The 22,656-nt window shown below is 40.5% G+C and overlaps 2 protein-coding genes across 2 annotated transcripts; both read right to left on the reverse strand.

Annotated features, from left to right (window-relative positions):
• Positions 1 to 230: 230 nt before the first annotated feature.
• On the reverse strand, positions 231 to 5,957 carry LOC308308835 (beta-1,4-galactosyltransferase 1-like; the record flags this gene model as incomplete). Its single annotated transcript, XM_080754287.1, has 3 exons — positions 231 to 893; positions 5,553 to 5,861; positions 5,943 to 5,957. The coding sequence occupies 3 exons, from the start codon at positions 5,955 to 5,957 to the stop codon at positions 231 to 233; spliced, it is 987 nt and encodes a 328-aa protein (XP_080610413.1).
• Positions 5,958 to 14,023: 8,066 nt separating this feature from the next.
• Positions 14,024 to 22,195, reverse strand: LOC308308836 (beta-1,4-galactosyltransferase 1-like; the record flags this gene model as incomplete). The annotated part of the gene is made up of 2 exons (XM_080754288.1): positions 14,024 to 14,689; positions 22,139 to 22,195. The coding sequence occupies 2 exons, from the start codon at positions 22,193 to 22,195 to the stop codon at positions 14,024 to 14,026; spliced, it is 723 nt and encodes a 240-aa protein (XP_080610414.1).
• Positions 22,196 to 22,656: the final 461 nt, after the last annotated feature.

The following is a 22,656-nucleotide window of genomic DNA, read 5'->3' on the forward strand; positions in this document are numbered from 1 at the left end:
AAAATCGGGTCCGGGACCCAAAAATGGGTCCCAACCTTACTATTTGGAAACCTCCGCTCTAAGGTTTCATCCGCATTACAGCCATCCATCACATACACATCCCATGTACAGCCGAAGCTAAATAGAAACCCCGCACCACCCGGCCTATATGAGGGTGAGGCGTAGTGTCTTTGCCTATTGTATTTCAGTTTGTCCATGGCGTCCATGGCGTTCCATACACCATCAAGCATCTATTTTGGACCGCCAAGGTCAACAGTGATAAAAGTGTAGAGCTCATTCATCTCAATCTTGTTGACGGTGTATGTGAGGGTGTTGAACCCATCTCTTTGCATGGTCCATCTGGTTCTAGCGATCAGGTCAAATCTCTGGGGATTCGGATCATTATGCAAGTCTGAATTATGCTTGATCATTTTGAACCTCCCGGTCACCATGTCGGGCCGAGAGACAGACGCAAATTTCATGGCAGTTCTTGTGTAGATGTCGTCGTCCTCTCCGCCCCAGCCCCAGTAGTTGTTTGGGAATCCGTTGATGGTCAAGAACTGCTCTTTGGAGAACGACACAACCCCTCCAAAGAGGTTTGCGTATGGCAACCTGAAATTAAATTTGTCAATAGCCACAGACAGGTGTCTGGGCTTACTGAAGCAGCCATAGATGTTACGGTCATCGATAGGGATTATATCCACGTCAGAGAAGACAAAGCAGGTGTAGTTGTCCTTTATTGCCTCCGCAAAGCCAACATTCATCAGTTTGGCCCTGTTGAAAGTCCCCTCTCCATCCTGGTTAATGACGTACACTCCATAGTCCAGCTGTTGGCGCTGCAGGATGGGATGGAGGTAGTAAAGCCACTGTATAAGGTGTTGATGTCGATTGCGGAACGGAATGATGATTGCCACCTAAAAGAAAGGGACATTTTTAAAGGTTTTGAGCACTGACTTGGGTAGTGGAACAAGAAAAAAAGAAAAAGGCTCATTGTTGCGAACTCTCAATATTGCAGTCATAGAAAGAGTTAAGCTGGTTGCACACTGCACTGCGTGTTTTCGTTGCGTTTTGAAAATCCATAATCCAAAAGCCAGGGAGAGAGCAAGGGACTCAGTGCAACAGCTGCGAAAATTGAAAAAAATCAACCCTGGTCCGAAAATAAATACGAAACGGGCAGCAGTGTGCAAACGTGACTGACATAACGTGAGGTTGATTTTTTTATTCACGCGCTCCGAAATTCACTCCGATATACGGCCCGAAAAACGCAGCAGTGTGCAAAGACCTTTGGAATAGGGGGGGAGAGAATTAGAGGAAAGGACACAAAATGGGTAAAGGAAGGCACAGGAATATCAAATACAAAATTCAGTATGCATAAAGATGCTTGATTAAAAATATGCAATCGTAAGCGTCAAAATTTAACTTTGCTACAGAAATAAATGGCTCAACACTGTCCACTGACAAATATGGAGTAGCCCACTCTGATGTCATCGATATGACGTCATCCATATGCCTCCTGGACTTCAGGACCTACATTTCAGGACCTAAATGTTCTGACTTTCCTGCTAAAAATATTCTATCATTGTATTCAGAAGTTTATCATAATGCTGCTCTGTTACTTTAACTTTATCACTGTCTCAAGTATTCTTTTTTATTTGAATATGTATTTATTGCTGTGTTAGCACAGTTTCTGTGGAACGTGTCCCACCTACAGCTTGTACCTGTATGAATAGGTGACATAAATCCGTCTTCATCCTTGATTGTCTCTGTTATTGAAGTATCATGCCTGATTGTTTATTCTTTAGCCTAATCATTCACAACATTTACTTGCAATTGTTTGGCCTGTCATCATTTGAAGAAACATTAATGTTTCACAAAGACATACAGCTTAGGCTTACCATTGCTATTAGCATGGACATAAAGTTATGTGTATTCAGTGCTTGACCTGCCTTGACGCTTAGCATTTTCCCAATTAGCATACGGCTCCTAAGTTGAAAAAACTAGGAGCACACAAATCATTTTAGGGGCACAATGAAAAGTTATCAAAAAAAGTGTTTTTCTTTAATAAAGTGATATGAGGTCAGTGAGGAGGCATTTATAAGCGCAATAACAATATAATGGAATGCATGCAGATATGCACCTAAGGGTGGACGTTCAACAGTGGAGAATGCATGGGCATTCAAACTCTCCCAACTGCTGCCAGCTTGAAAGGAGTGACTTGCTGGCTGTTGCTAGTTCTAGTAGATGTTATTCATAAAACAGCAGACACACGTCATGACCGTCATTAGCATTCTAATAACAGGAACATCATGAACAGCAGTTGTACAAGCCGAGTGAAATGGACATTTCAAGCTCTGTGGTTACTAGCAGCTAACTAGGCTACTGAAGAAACTCAAGAAAGTGAAGTGGCAGCAGAGTCACTGGTACAGATTTTTGGAGACTCAAACACGGTACATTGACTTAGATTAACCTTTGTGTTTCTGTTGGAGAGGTTTCCTTAAAGTTGACGTGCTACCACATTTGCATGAATGGATGGCAAAGCATTTCATGCACTTTGTGTGCTCATTTTCCTCAACCATACTTTTTGTCTGAGTTTTGTCTGTTTGATATGCTGCTGTGCCACGCACACTACCTCCGTCACGCCCGAAGGATGTTGGCATTCTGATCCTAGATCCGTGGGCGTATCCACCTCACTAGGTGGCGTGACGTCACCACAGTTGCTTGCAATGCTCACAGCTGAGCCAAATGAACGCTCATGAGAAAATGTATTGAACGGTAAAGTTCTGTAGTCGGCTAGTCGCACGTGTGCTCCAAATTGCATTTCACAATTCGCACTCTACTATTTTTAATAGCAAATGGGAGTGCATGCTCGCACTGTCGAGCCCTGTGTGTTTTGCATTGAATCATTGATCCCTTTATTCCAGTCATGCACTTCGGGAAGCAGGAAATAAGCTCATACGGTAAATTCCAATCGTCATTATCACAGACAGTAAAAGGTTTTATTACAGTGACACATACGAGGAAGCTACCTCACAGTCCCACCAAACAGTCACATTTATATTTGGATAGCTTTAGTTTAGATAGAAAATGTATCTTTCATGACTTCATGAGCCTGTGGACCTCACCATACTCAATTATTATTGTCATCAACTGTTTGTTTGTCTTTTTAGCTTATTTAATTCAACCCATAATAGCATATTTATTTACACAACTTGATCATCATTCCTTTAATCCCTACGTTAATGTACTCACCAGGCACATGCATACATAGACATCAAAGGGGGCTTGAGCCCCTGGCCCCTGCCCTTTTTATCTGTCTGTAAAAAGTGCCCTCTCCAGACCATGAATGCAGTTTTTACTATGGTGAAAGAAATGCAACCTCCCTCTTTCCATGCCATACCTGAAGGCAGCATTAATTAAGAATTGCTTTGTCCAAACTCTCTTGAACTTGAATGCAGCATCTTATGTTGAAAGAATTGCCCACTCTGTTAGTCCATGGGCCATATGAGATGTCGGTATCGGAAAGGTGGCAAAGGTTGTCATGCATTTTTTAAAAGCTCTATATCTGTAGATTATATTTTGGTATGATAACCCTTTCTGAGACACAGCTAAATTGGTGTTATCAGCCGTTTTTTAGCCCACGGAATGTTTTTTTTCTCCTAATGTAAAGTTAATGGGACACCAACTCTAGCAGCTGATAACACCAATTTAGCTGTGTCTCAGAAAGGGTTATCATACCAAAATATAATTTACAGATATAGAGCTTTTCAAAAATGCACGATAACCTTTGCCACCTTTCCGATACCGACATTTCGTATGGCCCATGGACTCATTACGCCACATCTCCAGTATTGACTTGATTATGCTTAGTTCAGTGTGGTATCAAGCACCGAAAATAGCCAACCTCCAAGCTCACAATGCGTGGCAGCACGATACGTTGTGAGCTTAAAGGTCTGCTATTTTCGAGATTTTCACCAAAGGGCCCTTTTAGAAATTTCAGCCCCTGCCTCTCTAACATTCTCAATGAAGGGAATATCCGCACTCTCTTGAATGATGACTTTTTAAAATTATTTATTTATTTAAGCATGCACAGCAGCAGCAGTCTATTTAGAGAAACGGACGCGTTTCGGCCTACTGGCCTTCCTCAGCGTTTCAAACTATCATGAGTCAGTCAGAACTGACTTATATAGCCAAGCAATAGGTTGTACAGCTGCATCTCATCAAGGGGAATTAATTACCCACATTTCATACATATTCATAGTTACAGAGAGTCTATAATAAAACATATTTCAAAAATATACAATGACATATATAGTTTCCACAATCAGTGCAGTCAAATATTTCATTTTACAAAAAACTTTCATTTTACAAAAAACAATTCAATAATAATTCTTCGTTCATTCCCTTAGGAAACTCTGTATTCAGAGCATGGATCCAGTAAGCTTCCCTTTGGAGTAGTAACTTGTCCCTGTCTCCACCTCTTCTTGGGGAGTTAACAAGTTCAATACCTTGAAATCTCAAAGTGCAAATATCATGCTTAACCATATTAAAATGCCTTGCAACAGGAGACTTCTCGTCATTATTTCGAATCTTACTTTTATGTTCTATTATTCTTGTTCTCAGCTCACGTTTTGTTTTTCCTACATAGCAAAAACCGCAAGGGCATTTTAAAAAATTGTAAAAATTGTAATGCGATGATTACTGGTAATTCCATTAAACACCCTCATACAGGTAAAAAAATTAAAGTTAAGGGTAGGATTACTTGCAAGACAACATATGTGGTTTATCTTTTAAAATGCCCTTGCGGTTTTTGCTATGTAGGAAAAACAAAACGTGAGCTGAGAACAAGAATAATAGAACATAAAAGTAAGATTCGAAATAATGACGAGAAGTCTCCTGTTGCAAGGCATTTTAATATGGTTAAGCATGATATTTGCACTTTGAGATTTCAAGGTATTGAACTTGTTAACTCCCCAAGAAGAGGTGGAGACAGGGACAAGTTACTACTCCAAAGGGAAGCTTACTGGATCCATGCTCTGAATACAGAGTTTCCTAAGGGAATGAACGAAGAATTATTATTGAATTGTTTTTTGTAAAATGAAAGTTTTTTGTAAAATGAAATATTTGACTGCACTGATTGTGGAAACTATATATGTCATTGTATATTTTTGAAATATGTTTTATTATAGACTCTAATCTATGAATATGTATGAAATGTGGGTAATTAATTCCCCTTGATGAGATGCAGCTGTACAACCTATTGCTTGGCTATATAAGTCAGTTCTGACTGACTCATGATAGTTTGAAACGCTGAGGAAGGCCAGTAGGCCGAAACGCGTCCGTTTCTCTAAATAGACTGCTGCTGCTGTGCATGCTTAAATAAATAAATAATTTTAAAAAGTCATCATTCAAGAGAGTGCGGATATTACCTTCATTCTGAATTCTACTAGAATCTGCACCCAAAGAAACTACAGACCTCTCCACAAGACTCCAGCAGAGAGCGCGCCTTCTCCTAATGGTACTGAACCAGTTAGGAGTTCTATTGTCTCTAACATCTGCACGTCCCTGGTACTCACCTTTTGATGTGAAATGCAGTCTGGTGGTTTGTATCGTCCTCCCTCAAGTAGAGTAGGGTTCAAGTATGTCCTCACAGACTCCATGGTCATACTCCAGTTGAACTCCACGCGAAGTGGACCCACCAGGCGAGGAGGGTTCTCTGGACAGGGCGGCAGGACCTTTTGTGCATCGGTTGGGTTTGCCGTCTGGGTTTCGTTGAGCCAGTGGCCTTGTGACAGATCCTCTTGTACAATACTCTTGTTTACATCCTGGGTATTGTTGTGGCCGAAGTCTTGTATGTGTTCGGTTAGCCTGTATCCTGATATGACCTGAAAAAAGATGATGTGTGTGGAATGCAGCCATAACCCCAGTAGTATCACCAACTGAAACAGTATTATGATTAGTATCACCAGCTTATTCTGCATCTTTTCCTATTTCCTCTCGAGTTTAGTGGTAACAAAATTACAATCCACGGATCTGTGATCTAATTCACTGCCGCTCCTGCATTGTGTTCAGTAGTCTGAGTTGTTCTCACCATGTCGACAGAAACCATATAAAACAGGTGTTTAAATTGAGCTGGTTGTGAAAGCGGTCATAATTTATGTTAATGTTTAACTTTTTATAGACTTGAGTGTGTGTGTGTGTGTGTGTGTGTGTGTGTGTGTGTGTGTGTGTGTGTGTGTGTGTGTGTGTGTGTGTGTGTGTGTGTGTGTGTGTGTGTGTGTGTGTGTGTGTGTGTGTGTGTGTGTGTGTGTGTGTGTGTGTGTGTGTGTGTGTGTGTGTGTGTGTGTGTGTGTGTGGAGGATCAGAGGTGGACAAAGTACACTACCCCATTAGTTATTGTATCAGTGTTTTTTTTTTTTTTTTTTTTTTTTAAGTTTTAGTCTAGTCCAGGGGTAGGCAACCTTAGGCACGGGTGCACAGGGGAGGGTGATCACCGGCACACTGACAGAAGTGCATGTGAGAGAAACGTGGTCAATTAAATGAAGTTAGCTGATTAGCAAATTACATCTTGCACAGAATTCTACATTCATTAAAACTCTGAACTCTGACTGGGGAGGGAGTCGGGGAGATAGCAGGATTATTGCTCGGGGTCTAATGATCGTTATAACAATGTCCTGCCAATCAAAATATGTAAAAATATTTGTCATTACAATGTATGTTGACATGGCACACTGACACTCTAGAAAATAAAAACGTGGTACTTCATTTCAAAAAGGTTTCTGACCTCTGGTCTAGTCTTAGTCGACTGTTGATTATGGTGTTGTAAGGACTGATTTTACACTTAGTTGCATGCTGAAAATAGCCGATCTACAAGCTCACAGGCTTGTAGATCTGCTATTTTCTGAGTGCAACACCCAAGTGCAACCAAACATATAATTTTAGACTTTTAGCTTTACTGGATCTCTTCCCCACAATTCCTCCCTAACATCTTAAGCATCGCGTTGTGATTTTTCTTTTTTTTAATACATTCAATTACTGAAAAAAAAATCATTGAATTTATGACAAAACAATCTTTTTGGGATTTTTTTTTGTATTATTTTTGTTTTGAAATAATAATTTAAAAACAAAAATTTGGAAACCAAAAAATTAATGGACCCATAAAAATGTGTCCACAACACACAAATGGATCCCGACCCAGTGTTTGGGAAACAGGAGGCAGTCAGGAATCAAGAAATTCCACAGAAAAGGAAATGTGGCCTGGGTGAAGTCATCTGGAAATGTGCCCATAGTAATTGGCTAGTCAGTGTATTCCACAGAAGAGGGAATGTTGCCTGGTTTCACCAGGAAATGTTCCCATTTATTTGCACGTGTCTGCTGAGATATCAGCATATCAGTTTACAAATTTAACTTGGAGTCAGTGTATTCCACAGAAAGTGTCAGTGTAGTGTAGGTACCGTAGTTGAGTGTAGTGTTTCCCAAACCTTTTTTCTGCCAGAGCACACTTTTCATAGTTTTAAGATCCACACATCTAGATATACGGTGTGTGTGGCTATTTTCAAAATGTTTCCCTCTCTTTTATGTTATTTTACAATTTGGCCAATGTTTAACCAGTTACCATTACTTTTGATGCAGTAATGGTCTTTTTTTTCTTGAGGTATTAAAAAGGGTTTAAAAGTCCTTAAATTGTGCACACCAAAGCATCTCAAAGGGCACACAAAAAAAAAAAAAACATTTTGTGAGACGTGTAGAAAAATAGATGGTCAGCAAGGCAGAAGCATTATTGATTTTTGTAGTATGTTTTTTAGACAATTGAACAATTGCCGGACACAAGGTCAGCAGAAATATAAACGGACAGACAGACACGCATGTGGCTGGTACGCATTCTGATTAAGTTAGTGAGGTCCAATTCTGACTTTCTGACTCACTGACTTAGCCAAAGTCAACGCACGTGTTCAAGGTTGGGGCTTAAGGGCTTGAGGGTTGTTCCAATGTAAATCGGTAAGTCAGTGAGGTGCAGGAATGCCTTTTTTATTGACTGTAAGTCTGAACATTTGGAAATACAATTTAAAACAAATAACATTAAAACCCTTAACTCATACCCTGCCAAAAAATATGTTTCTATGATAAAAACGTCTTTAAAACGTCTTTTTCACTATGGACCTCCCTGCCAGACGTCTTCTGAACGTCTTTTTAAAAAAAATAATAAAACATTTTTTTTTTTTTTTTTTTTTTAATTTTTTTTGAAAAAAAATGTTTGGACCTCCAACAGTGTACTAGGCATGATCGCGATCGCGAAATTGCATGTTTAACCCCCATACCAACCCCATCTTTCAAACATGGCAGCCATGTTTGTTTACATTTGAAGAAAACATAAGGGCTCCTTTGAGTCCTTTCTCCTGAATGCCTGAACGGATTTCCAAGCGGATTTTTTTGTTTGAAAGCTGTGAAAAGCATGCACATGCATAGTGCATGATCTGTGCACGAATGTGTGCACCAGCGTGCACACTATTTTTTTAACCCTTTGTTGGCGAACCGGCAATATAAGAGGTCATCCCACTTTAAATATGGCACCGACTGAGTTAATCTAAACAGAAATTAAAATTAACAGATTAATGCATATATTATAATAATAATCAACAATCACAGCCTTTAAATGTGATGTAAAGTGTCATGAATAAAACTAAATCTAAAGTGCTGTTCCTTTCCATTTGGAGCTGCACACTCTATATGAGTCCCAGAAGTTATTTTGCTCACCACTAAGCTGACATCACTTGTCAGTGAGTCAATAGGGAGGATATGAGATACTGGAAGAAAGCTGTAATACAGTATGACCACTAGAGGGCCCCTGCCCCCTTGGCTTTGTGTCTATGGAGTTCAGTTCAAGTGCATGGTCCATGTTTATGAGAACCCTAGTAAATGGGAATGGTTAAGTTTACTTTTTATTAAAGTTCAATCACATCACACAATTAAGGGTAAGTGATATTGTTTGGTTAAAAAATAAAATCATAAAAAGAGATCCCCCCCCGACCCCTTTTTTTATGTTCAAACATGTTAGGTGTCATGTTAAGGTCTACTCTTTAGTTTTTGATAGTTTTTAAGTTGCTTGACTCATTATTGAGATATTTGATATACATTTTATCAGACGTCCTACCAATACAAACCAATTGTAACTTCAAACTCAATTTTAACCCTGTTAGATTCATCTTCTAATGCATAATCACACTTTTAAAATGTATTTATTTTTTAAATGTATTTTATTTTCTAAAAAATATATATAAAACATCATTTAAAAAAGTAATTGATAAAACATGGTCTCCTCAGCATTAGAAGGTCAACGCCAGTCACCAGATCACAAGGACAGCTGTTTTCAATGAATCTAACATGGTTAAAATGGAGAGATAAAATGTATACTGAATCAAGCAACTTAAAAACAGTCTCGGGTAATCACAAAAGCCCAATTAGATATTAAAATGACCTGAACACGAACATGACATGAACATGTTTGAAAGTGAAATATCATTGCTATTTAAGTGTTTGTTCAGTAAGGGGTCTCCCTGTCTTTCCAGCTCTTTAATACAAAATAAAATACATTTTAAGGTGGGTGGCCACATTTCAGACAATTAGGAGAGAGTACCCATTCATCAGCTTAATTTTCATAGTGATCCAGTTCCAATTTTGTCTGCTCAGTTCTTTGTGTCATCGGCTCCTCGCTTCCAATTTCACTTGTTTAACCGGTATCCTGTGTGAGTTCTCTCTCCTGATTGGATAACATTGGTATCCTGTTTCCCGACCTGAAAATGCATTTTCTGTTTTCTAAAAAGCTGGAGAGACAACCCTTGTAATTGAACAAACACTCAATAGCAATTGGTACTATTAGAATATAAAGCAATTTAACACTTATTTTAAACAAAAATATCACTTAACCTACCTTTAAATAAGAGAAGAACTGAATAACATATTGAGAATAGAATAGAATAGAAAATAGACTTTATTATCATTATACCACAACAACAATATCATAATGGTACAAAAATATATACTCATAGTATACTTTACATAAATAAAAAAAAACATTTATACAAGAGAGTTAAAAGTATACATGCATCAAATAATCAAATAAAAGATACATGCACTCACAGATATATTCTATACAAACTATACAAATTATAAACCTTCGCGCACGTGCAACAAAATGGTTTCAGGTGAGGGTCCGCGGCCTAATTCCTATCAATTTGGGGGTCCTTGACATGAAAATGTTTGAGAATCACTGTACTTAAGTAAAGTATGCCCCCTGGTGCTTCAAACGGGTCAGGGCAGTGTTAAGAGCAGTGGGAATGGTGTCCTCACCACTGCCCCTCAAACTGCTTTTGATATACACTCAATCACAATCCATTATAGAGTATTATAGAGTGTCTGGTCTGGGATACTGTTTGTAATGTGTGCTGAGGCCTGTCTCTCAAAGCACTTCTTCGCTGCGGGAGTCAATGCAACTGGGCGGAAAGCGTTCAGGCTTTTGTTGACAGTTTTGTTTGGGTATTGGGACGTGGACATAAGATGATACATAACCTGGGTTTCTCTTCAGGTCCAATTTATGACACACAGTACAAAGTACAATAGATAAATCACCAAGGGCAGTCGAAAAACGATGTTGTTTTTCCTGCTCCGTTCCTGCTGTTCAAGGAAATAAGAGCAAAGAAATCCCCTAAACTGTCTCCCTCTAAGGTTTCCTGTTTGTCTCACTAAAGGCAAGAAATTCAAGTTTGGCTTGGACTTATCTTTTTATGAATCTTTATTGCGAAATACTAGTAACATACTAACATACAGGGGTTTCTCAGTACATAACAAAAGAATAAGAATGGAGACAAAAGGTGTGTGTGTGTGTGTGTGTGTGTGTGTGTGTGTGTGTGTGTGTGTGTGTGTGTGTGTGTGTGCGTGTGCGTGTGCGTGCATGTGCGTGTGTGAACAGACTTCTATTAAAGGAAGCACAACCAGAACGGTACAACAATCGGACCCACAAATCCGGAGACCTCAGAAAGGTTGGCTCGCTGTTTGACTGTGTGCCAATGGTCTTGGCTTCTTTGGCCAAATGCATGTAAATAGCGACCTTTTATGAGTAAATAAAAAAATCAGATTTTGTATTTTACATTGCAAAGTAATCTTTCTGATCTAATTAGTGCCAATATACATAATCCTAAATTAATATTCAACACTGTTGACAGTCTCCTGAACCCATTGGATTTCAATATGTGGACATCTTCCAGTAGCTTAAAGAATGTCTTTAGGTTGGAGTTATCAGATGTATAATCAGAGCTCTGGTATCATTCACTGGGGTACCTTGCCCATAACGCATGACTTGAAGCCATTTGACGCTAATCATGGATAGTGATCTCGTGGACATTGTGTCTCACAAGAAACCATCCTCTCCTTCTGTTGACATTATACCCTCTCACGCTACACATTGCTGCCTGAGGAAGTAAAGGTGTCTGACGCTTGTAGGTCAAGCCTGTTGTGGGCCTAAACAATACTGTAGAGGGTGTGTATTTGAAGGCATTAAATACATGTATTTTGCATAAGATATTGGCTTCCGTCCTCATTGCTGATTTCATTTCAGATATAATTATTATTATTTGAAACATTTAAGTTGGAATTTTAGTCACAAGTTATCTTTTAACCACTTGATCCCTACAGTAGGCTATATACTTTGTTGACCGGGATTACCCAAGGGTGTATCTTTGGCCTTTTCCCCCCTCTATGCTAAATCTCCTCACAGAATAGAGCTTATCTGCAGGCACACAGCATGTCTGAGCTTGTACTATCTGCAATTGTTTTGCCAAATCTTCAGCAATTATGACATGCCCACGCAAGGGTTCAACTGGTTAATCAATGCTGGCACTGGTAGCGGTAACAGTTCCATAATTGTTTTGTTGGGCTTGGGCGCAGACTTTGACACCATTGATCGTAACATGTTTATCAATATATTACAACAGTCGGTTGGCATAGCTGGTACTACTTTTCTTTTTTTTTTAACAGCAGTGGTTCTCAAACATGTTCATGTCAAGGACCACCAAATTGATTTATTATTTGGCCACAGACCCCCATATGACAAAGGTTTTGCTGTGTCAGGCAAGAGAAGATGTGTGGTTTTACACCAATAAAAGAAGGGGGAAAAAAACATTAAACTGTTTTAAATTATTCCAAATGGACGGGTTTCTTGTTTACAAACATTGAGACTAAATGCACAGCTGAATGTATCATGTAATCAATTCCCACCAATCCCCAAACCTGTTGTTTTGGGGAGCCCTGGTTTCATTGGCTAATTTTGGTACCGAACCTGCGCACGCATCTACTTCTTATCAGTTTAACGTGGACCAGAAACCCGTCCATAGTTAAAAAAAAAAAAACATTTCAGTCAGACAACTTTTGGATTAAATACATATATTTATTGAGCATAATATAAAGGCATTAATATATTAATATATATATATATAGCATATTTGCTTAACTATTTCTTTCCCTGTAAAAAAACAAATGCTTAAAGCATTCTTTCCCTGTATGCAGAATTATAATAAATGATTTGCCAACTATATTTTACAGGGAATGGAATTCAATAGACCCCCATAAGGTAATCATGGAAACAGAGCCCACAAATGGATACTGGGGTGGGAGCAAAAAAAACCCTTTAGCACAGAGTACAAAGCAGCAGCAGCAGAGCAGCAAGATGGCAGAGCAGCAGCAAGAAGAATGAGCAGGGACAGGGACGTGCTGGGCCCCTGATTCAGCCTGGGAAAAGGAGTTGAAGAGGCCCTCATTGCGCGCTATAGAGAGAGATTTCTCTCTATAGCTCTGCTGCTACTCAAAAATGTGTGACAAAGTGACAAGCCAGTGGGCCAATTACATGAGTTATATTTTGTCGTTGTCGGGTGGAAACCTTGTATGTCCAAAACCGTTTGTTTTGTATTTGTCATTTTAAAAATGATTTAAACTAGTGAAAACAGCAGATCTACAAGCACACAACGCCTGTGTGACGACCTTGTATGATGAAACAGGACTTTCCTTTGCGAAAGAATGTTGTTGTAATGAGTGTTATATTTGACTATTGTAAAATAGAAAAGCCTCCTGTGGACAGGTGATGAGAATTAGTACTTGTGCTAAAATCACTTATATCAATGCATCTGGTTCGTCCAATGTGATTGTGATGTCCATATTCAAATAAATAAAACATAACATAACATAATGTACAAATTTGAAACTTGGAGATACAAGGTTTCTGCCTGACAGTGACGATTTACTTTGTTGGCCGCCCAGCCCCCAAAATGGAACAAAGGCCGACATTTTATTTTTTATTTTTTTTCCTAATGGCCGGCCTGGACCGTCCAGGAATGAACCGGCCGTTCGGGAGTTGTCCCGCTTTTCCCAATGGCCAGCACGTCCCTGAGCAGAGAGCAGGGAGGTTTAAATAGCACGCCCCAATCAGATAGAGAGAGCTCATGTGACTGATCAGCTGATCAGGAATTGGTGCTCCTTTGAGTTGTCTGCCTGAACTTGCACCGCAGGCTTCACATCATATCAGATTTGACAAAGCATGTATTTTTTTCCTGGAGTAGAGTTCTCAACGGGCCTGAACATTAAGGCCCGGCCCTAACTGGGCAGGCCCGAGGCCCTACCCGGCCCTACTAGTTAGCATACATTTTAGGCCCTACCCGGCCCGAAAACGTCGGGTCGGGTATGGTCGGGTCTATAACAGAGTAATAGTAATACAATAATAAAAAAATATATTTTCTTTTTCCATTGCGCCCGAGGCCCCACCCGGCGCTACTAATTAGCATACATTTTAGGCCCTACCCTACCCTAAATGTCGGTCGGGTTCAGGCAGAATTTGAGAACTCTAACCTGGAGGCCAGCCTTAATAGACTCACATCTTCAATATGTAAATATTCCAATAAAACCAACAACAGGACATGTTCCAGACAAGCGCCCCAAATGTTACATCCCAGATAGTCTGTGGTTAATAAATACTGCTATCCAGGTAAAGGAATGGCAAAATGAACTATTTTGGACTGCCAATGTCCACAGTGATAAACGTGTAGAGCATATCCTTCTCGACCCTGCTTATGGTGTATTCAAGGGAGTTGATCCCATCTTGCTGCATGGTCTGTGGGGTTTGGGTGAGCTTGGCAAATCTTTGGGGATTCGGTTCATTATGCTGGTCTCTTTCATGACTGATCATTTTGTACCTCCCGGTCTGCATGTCAGGCCGCGAAATAGTCATGGATTTTATGGTAACTCTTTGGTAGACGTCGTCGTCCTCGCCGCCCCAGCCCCAAAACTCATTTGGGAAGCCATTAATGGTCATGTACTGGTCTTTTGAGAAAGAAGTAACCCCTCCAAAGATGGTTGGGTAGGGCAACTGGAAATTAAATTTGTCAACAGCCACAGACAGGTGTCTGGGATTACTAAAACAGCCATAGATGTTACGGTCGTCGATAGGGATTAGATCCACGTCAGAGAAGACAAAGCAGGAGTAATTGTCCGCCTTCAGTGCCTGGACAAAGCCTACATTCATCAGTTTGGCCCTGTTGAAAGTCCCCTCTCCATCCTGGTTAATGACGTACACTCCATAGTCCAGCTGTTGGTGCTGCAGGATGGGATGTAGGTGGTAAAGCCACTGTATCAGATGTCGATGCCGATCGCGGAATGGAATGATGATTGCCACCTAAAAGAAAAGGACATATTATTAATATTTTTTAGGTATCAAAGTGGGACAGTGAAGAGCTACAATGGATCCCAGGAGGTTGCTGCTGTGGTGACGGCACACTCACTAACTCACAGGGACGTGCAGAGAATGTTAGAGAGGCAGGGGCTGAGATTTCTAAAAGGGCCTTTTGGTGAAAATATCGAAAATAGCAGACCTCCAAGCTCACAACGCGTCGCAGTAGTGAGCTTGGAGTTCGGCCGAGTTTTGGACGAGGCAATTCTGCGCTGACTCATTGTGACATCACTTCATAAAAGGCTCTGTCATCACGTACACCACATGAGTCAACAAAAAATTGACAAATGGACATAGGCAAACAAAGAATTGACAAATGGACATAGGCAAACAGATAAATCGGGTTTGCGTTAAAGGGTGGGGCATTCATTCCCTATTTACATCGTTCCCGAGTAGGCCGGTCCCAGACTAGACGATTGGCCGCCCGAAGGGCAGAGATCTCCATATTTGGGCATAAAAGGGACACAGACAGACAGATACAGAGATCTCCATATGGGCATTATGCCGGGTGTCTCCCGATATCTCCATATATGGGCATAAATGGACACAGGCAAACAGATGGTCAAAACGGGTCCTATGACAAGAGGTATAATGGGGTTTGCATTAAAGGGTGGGGCATCCATTCCGTATTTACATCGTTCCCGAGTAGGCCGGCACGCGACTAGACGCTTGGCCGCCCGAAGGGCAGAGATCCCCATATATGGGCACAAAAGGGACACAGACAGACAGATACAGAGATATCCATATATGGGCATAACATGGACGCAGACAGACAGATATCTCTATCCATCCATCCATCCATCCATCCATCTTCAACCGCTTATCCGGAACCGGGTCGCAGGGGGTAACAGTTCCAACTGAGACCTCCAGATTTCCTTATCCTGAGCAACTTCCTCCACTCCCTCAGGGAGTATACCGAGGCGTTCCCAAGCCAGTTTTGAGATATAATCTCCATATATGGGCATAAATGGACACAGGCAAACAGATGGTCAAAACGGATCCTATGACAACAGGTATAATGGGGTTTGCATTAAAGGGCGGGGCATTCATTCCCTATTTACATTGTTCCCGAGTTGGCCAGGTCGCCGACTGGACTTTTGCATTTTCCCATTAAAGTCAATGGAGAAAATGTATTCACTAATAATTGCGACCGTAGATCACAGTTTACTATCAGAACCGTCACAGCTTGTCCATATCTGTCTGTGCGGGTAACGCCTGACACTGTGGTTCCTCTGACACATCACTGTGACATCACAGATGACATCACAGTGATGACAAATACTATTGAGCAGGGATCTCCATATATGGGCATAAAAGGGATTGTATCCCAGATGATGCCCTGTTTGGAGAACCACAGCTTGTCCATATCTGTCCGTGCGGGTAACGCCTGACACTGTGGTTCCTCTGACACATCACTGTGACATCACAGATGACATCACAGTGATGACAAATACTATTGAGCAGGGATCTCCATATATGGGCATAAAAGGGATTGTATCCCAGATGATGCCCTGTTTGGAGAACCACACTAACATAATCCATATATGGTCAAGACAGATGGCCCTTAGGCTTCTTACTGATGTAAATTAAACTATAAACTATATTATAACGTATCTCTTAGCAAAATGCAAGCAGGCGATTCCAGATGAAGCCAGTTAATTTGACATACTGTATGGCCCAATTGTGTTCCTACCAAAACTGTGGGAGGACGTGGCAAAATAAAGTTCATCTGGGAAGAAAGAATGATGGAAAGATGGAAGAAAGTCGGAGAAGTACACTAACAATTATCTTCACACTTGAAGATAAATTAATTATGCTACACACAGCACTCTCCAAACCAAGGTCCTTGTTTTCAAAATAACTGTCACCTTAAATTAAACCTTTGATAAAGAATGAAATACTAAAACAGCAAATTCAATCAGTAGAAAACAGTGGGGATTCCACGCGTAGGCCTAAGGAATCATCTACTAGGTGTGTATGCATTTTCTGCACTTGTTATCCCCTGTAAAACTTCAGTGTGACATAGAATTAGCATTTTACAAGATAATAGGTACTTAAAGGAAGACTTCACCCATTTTCCACCTATCATGCATATAATTGATTGATTGCAGTCACACATTAAAGTAAAGACGGCAAAAGTCACGGTTGAAGAAATAGATTTTCAATATGTAAACTGTATGACAGCCATACCCAGTCTATACGCTTAAATCAAATGCACCGTCAGGGTTGGATTGGGACATTATGTTTGCATTATACATTTTTGATTTTATTTTTCTAATTTAAATACTGGACATACAGGATGTATGAGACACACATCCAGCCTCTATCCTGTATGCAAATGCTGTGTATCTGACTGGTCTGACTCGATTAGACGATTGGCCGCCCGAAGGGCAGAGATCTCCATATTTGGGCATAAAAGGGACACAGACAGACAGATACAGAGATCTCCATATGGGCATTATGCCGGGTGTCTCCCGATATCTCCATATATGGGCATAAATGGACACAGGCAAACAGATGGTCAAAACGGGTCCTATGACAAGAGGTATAATGGGGTTTGCATTAAAGGGTGGGGCATCCATTCCGTATTTACATCGTTCCCGAGTAGGCCGGCACGCGACTAGACGCTTGGCCGCCCGAAGGGCAGAGATCCCCATATATGGGCACAAAAGGGACACAGACAGACAGATACAGAGATATCCATATATGGGCATAACATGGACGCAGACAGACAGATATCTCTATCCATCCATCCATCCATCCATCCATCTTCAACCGCTTATCCGGAACCGGGTCGCAGGGGGTAACAGTTCCAACTGAGACCTCCAGATTTCCTTATCCTGAGCAACTTCCTCCACTCCCTCAGGGAGTATACCGAGGCGTTCCCAAGCCAGTTTTGAGATATAATCTCCATATATGGGCATAAATGGACACAGGCAAACAGATGGTCAAAACGGATCCTATGACAACAGGTATAATGGGGTTTGCATTAAAGGGCGGGGCATTCATTCCCTATTTACATTGTTCCCGAGTTGGCCAGGTCGCCGACTGGACTTTTGCATTTTCCCATTAAAGTCAATGGAGAAAATGTATTCACTAATAATTGCGACCGTAGATCACAGTTTACTATCAGAACCGTCACAGCTTGTCCATATCTGTCTGTGCGGGTAACGCCTGACACTGTGGTTCCTCTGACACATCACTGTGACATCACAGATGACATCACAGTGATGACAAATACTATTGAGCAGGGATCTCCATATATGGGCATAAAAGGGATTGTATCCCAGATGATGCCCTGTTTGGAGAACCACAGCTTGTCCATATCTGTCCGTGCGGGTAACGCCTGACACTGTGGTTCCTCTGACACATCACTGTGACATCACAGATGACATCACAGTGATGACAAATACTATTGAGCAGGGATCTCCATATATGGGCATAAAAGGGATTGTATCCCAGATGATGCCCTGTTTGGTGAACCACACTAACATAATCCATATATGGTCAAGACAGATGGCCCTTAGGCTTCTTACTGATGTAAATTAAACTATAAACTATATTATAACGTATCTCTTAGCAAAATGCAAGCAGGAGATTCCAGATGAAGCCAGTTAATTTGACATACTGTATGGCCTAATTGTGTTCCTACCAAAACTGTGGGAGGACGTGGCAAAATAAAGTTCATCTGGGAAGAAAGAATGATGGAAAGATGGAAGAAAGTCGGAGAAGTACACTAACAATTATCTTCACACTTGAAGATAAATTAATTATGCTACACACAGCACTCTCCAAACCAAGGTCCTTGTTTTCAAAATAACTGTCACCTTAAATTAAACCTTTGATAAAGAATGAAATACTAAAACAGCAAATTCAATCAGTAGAAAACAGTGGGGATTCCACGCGTAGGCCTAAGGAATCATCTACTAGGTGTGTATGCATTTTCTGCACTTGTTATCCCCTGTAAAACTTCAGTGTGACATAGAATTAGCATTTTACAAGATAATAGGTACTTAAAGGAAGACTTCACCCATTTTCCACCTATCATGCATATAATTGATTGATTGCAGTCACACATTAAAGTAAAGACGGCAAAAGTCACGGTTGAAGAAATAGATTTTCAATATGTAAACTGTATGACAGCCATACCCAGTCTATACGCTTAAATCAAATGCACCGTCAGGGTTGGATTGGGACATTATGTTTGCATTATACATTTTTGATTTTATTTTTCTAATTTAAATACTGGACATACAGGATGTATGAGACACACATCCAGCCTCTATCCTGTATGCAAATGCTGTGTATCTGACTGGTCTGACTCTGTGCCATTATTTAGTTGCCTGCCACTGCTCATGCAAATTCATGCAAATGAGTAGCCAACCCTTCGACGCAGTGTGCATTCTGTAAGATAATTAGACCAATAGACCAGGGGTCAATCTTCCACTCTTTCCAGTGGTCTTTCCAGTGGTGTAAAGTAACTAAGTACAATTTTCAGTACTTTTACTTCTACTCCACTACATCTCAGAGGCAAATATTGTACTTTTACTCCACTATTTGAATACTTTAGCTACTTTGTAGATTTAGATTTTTACAAGACATGCATTAACCACTTCAGCCCTATTTACATTTCGGCCAATTGAAAATACAAGATCTACAAGCTAACAATGCATCGCATCGTGGTGCCTTGTGAACTTGTAGATCTGCTATTTTCAATAGATTTTTATTAAATTGAAAACGTGAAATGGGACATTCTACATAATGAGTAGGCTACTTTTACTTTTCGTATTTTAAGTACATTTTGAAGCCAACACCTTAGTACTTTTACTCAAGTACATTTTTAATTCCAGACTTGCACTTGTAACAGAGTATTTCTATATTGCAGTACTGATACTTTTAGTATAGTAAGTAAATCATTTTTGCCCAAATATTATTTTGTAGTCAAATAAACATAAATAAATAAATACATTCTCATTACCCTGTCCAAAAAGTGAGAAAATTTGTGTTTCTCTAAGATCAAATAAAACAAGCCATGTCAAGGTCAGACATATTTTTATTTTAACAATAATTTATAATAACATTCAGTTAACAAACAGATTTGCAACACTACATGTAAATTATGGCATTCAAAATAGTCATGTACTGCTATTATACAGTGTATTGTCAGAAATGTTGCTTTTGAAATAGATAAGCCATGGCTTGCCCAAACATTTTGCCAAGTAACAGCACTCACTGAAAAAGTATGCGTGTAGATTTTTCCTCTACATTGAAATGAAAAGGGTTTTATTGTGGCCAGACATATGTTTATATATGTTGGGTGGAATGTTCAAAACTGTTTGTATTTTGTATTTGATCATTTAAAAATGATTTAAAATAGTGAAAATAGCTAATCTACAAGCACACGACACCTTCACTAGTTTTGTGCGACAGTCTTGTATGATGAAGTAGGGCTTTACTTTGAAACTTGGAGATACAAGGTTTCTTCCCGACAGTGACAATATTTAATTTCTCCTGAGTGTAGTGGCAGATGTGGAACAATTGATGGTGCAAAGAAATACAGTCTGATCTAATCTTTATCCTCCTGCGCTACAACTTCTGCTACGACAGAAAAGGCTGCCAGACAGGTTTTGGTTTGGCACCATCATGCCATACAATGGCACACATTAACGGCAGGTGATGACAGACAACAGTACAAACGATGTGTGGGCTGACCGGTTACCCGCGGGAGGGTGTGTCAAGATTTCAGACAGATTGGCTGGCGCGGGGCGGGTCATCACCACTCACGTGCAAAATAATTTAATAAAAAATCACCTGCTCTTGTTTAGCATTTTATTGTTTTGCATTTTATTGTTTTGCATAGAGTAATAATAATAATTATAAAACTGTGCGCCAGAGTGGCTTGGAGCGAGGTTTTTCCTCCGCTCCTTGGAGCGAGGACCATCCTCTGCTCCAATTCCGCTCCTGTTGGGTATATGGACCACATATCTGAACCTGCCACTCACACACACACGCTGACACACACGGAGAGCAGAGCAGACTCCCTGATCAAGTCGCCCCCCTCTCTCGAATCTGGTGATTAATCAATAACCAACAGGATTTAATATTGTCCATCTTATTAAAAAAAACAATGCCTATATAAAAAGCAAACTTTATTTGGAGTCTTTTTGCTGTGTCAAATATCGATAAAGAACCCCATTTTGAACAACATGCTTGTTTATTTAGCCCATGACAATATTATGGTGATGATTATCATCTTTTCTTTTCACTGCTGGTCACGGGGCAGGCGGATTTGTTGATTTGTATATTGTTCTGGTGGGTGGGTGGGGCGGGTTATGAAAAAAACGGACCTACGCATCTCTAGTACAAACCTTTTCTGCAAGGCCTCTTTTTTTTTAACAACATGAACCCTAGCATCATGAACATTCGATGAATACTGGTCAAACATTCGGCCAAAAATATCAGATCTCACAGCCTGTTCTTTTTAGCCATGTGAACCCTATTTTGGAACTTGGTCATAATAGATGCAAAAATAGAAGATCTGCTTTTGAACAACAAAGTAGGGTCGAGGTGGTTCAGCCTGTTAGGGCTGTGAGTATCACCTTTTTCCAAAGCGAGCCCTTCCACACCACAGTGTTCTGTGTCTGTGCCTGGAGGGCAGTATACGGTGGTGGTTGGGTGGGTGTGTGATGTCCTGTTCTATTGACGTTGCAATGGCCCTATTGTTTAGTTCGGTCTTCTGTGAGGCTGGGTGTGGTGGTGAGACCAATTTTCTTGTTAGTTATTCGTGTTACAGGTAACATGCTAATGAAGCAGGTGGAACAGTAGACTATATAGGATCAAACTGTAGGTTGAATAATGCTCTTGCGCAACAACAGGAGGAGACGGGGGACGACATGAGCAGGCTGATGACTGGTATAGTCTGTGGATCCTTTTTGTGTCTGTTAAAATCAATATCAAATATCTAAATACTGAATCAAGCAACTGTCTGGGGTGCTCCCAGGAGCCAGAGTAAATGATAAAATGACCCATTTATTTTTTTGAAGCCTTTAACAGTAAAGCAACATTTTGTTTTCACACAAATTACAAAAATGCATCAACGGCTAAATGACATCAAGGTCAAAGTTCCTTTCTTGTGCCATCTATCACATTAACAATGTGTAGTATGTGCTCAAGTCAAATACCATAAAGGTGATGAAAGAGTGTGTGTAATTGTTCACATTCACAGCTGTCAGCATGTTCTGACAAATTAGTAATATAGTGAATAGGGCAATAATCACATATTTGAGGTAGGTACTGTAGTGACAGCAGACGCTTTTGGTGGCATCTAGTGCCTGCCACATACTCAAAGACAAAGGAAGCTGTTGCAGGTAAAAACAATAGCAATAAAAAAAGAACCTGTTCCACCCGTCCTGAGATATTGCACAAGTGCCAGGTATCTCTGAGTTTGTCCATGGCGTAAGCCTCACAATCGTCTATTTTGGACTGCCAATGTCCACTGTGACAAATGTGTAGAGTGTATCCTTCTCAACCTTCTTTCTGGTGTAGGTGAGGGAGTTTAGTCCGTTTTTTTCCATAGTGAATGCCGTTCTAGAGAGCTTTCCGACGTTCTGTGGGTTAGGCTCGTTGTGCACATCTCGGTTATGCTTGATCATTTTGAACCTCCCAGTCTGCATGTCAGGCCGCGAAATGCTCTTGAATCTTATGGCAGCTCTCTGGAAGACGTCGTCGTCCTCACCGCCCCAGCCCCAGAAGTCATTTGCGAAGCCATTGATCGCCACGAACTGCTCTTTGGAGAATGACACAACCCCTCCAAAGATGTTTGGGTAGGGCAGCAAGTAATCGAATTTGTCAACAGCCACAGACAGGTGTCTGGGCTTACTGAAGCAGCCATAGATGTTACGGTCATCGATAGG

Source organism: Nannobrachium achirus (assembly GCF_963921795.1).
Source record: "Nannobrachium achirus genome assembly, chromosome: 23".
NCBI lineage: Eukaryota > Metazoa > Chordata > Actinopteri > Myctophiformes > Myctophidae > Nannobrachium > Nannobrachium achirus.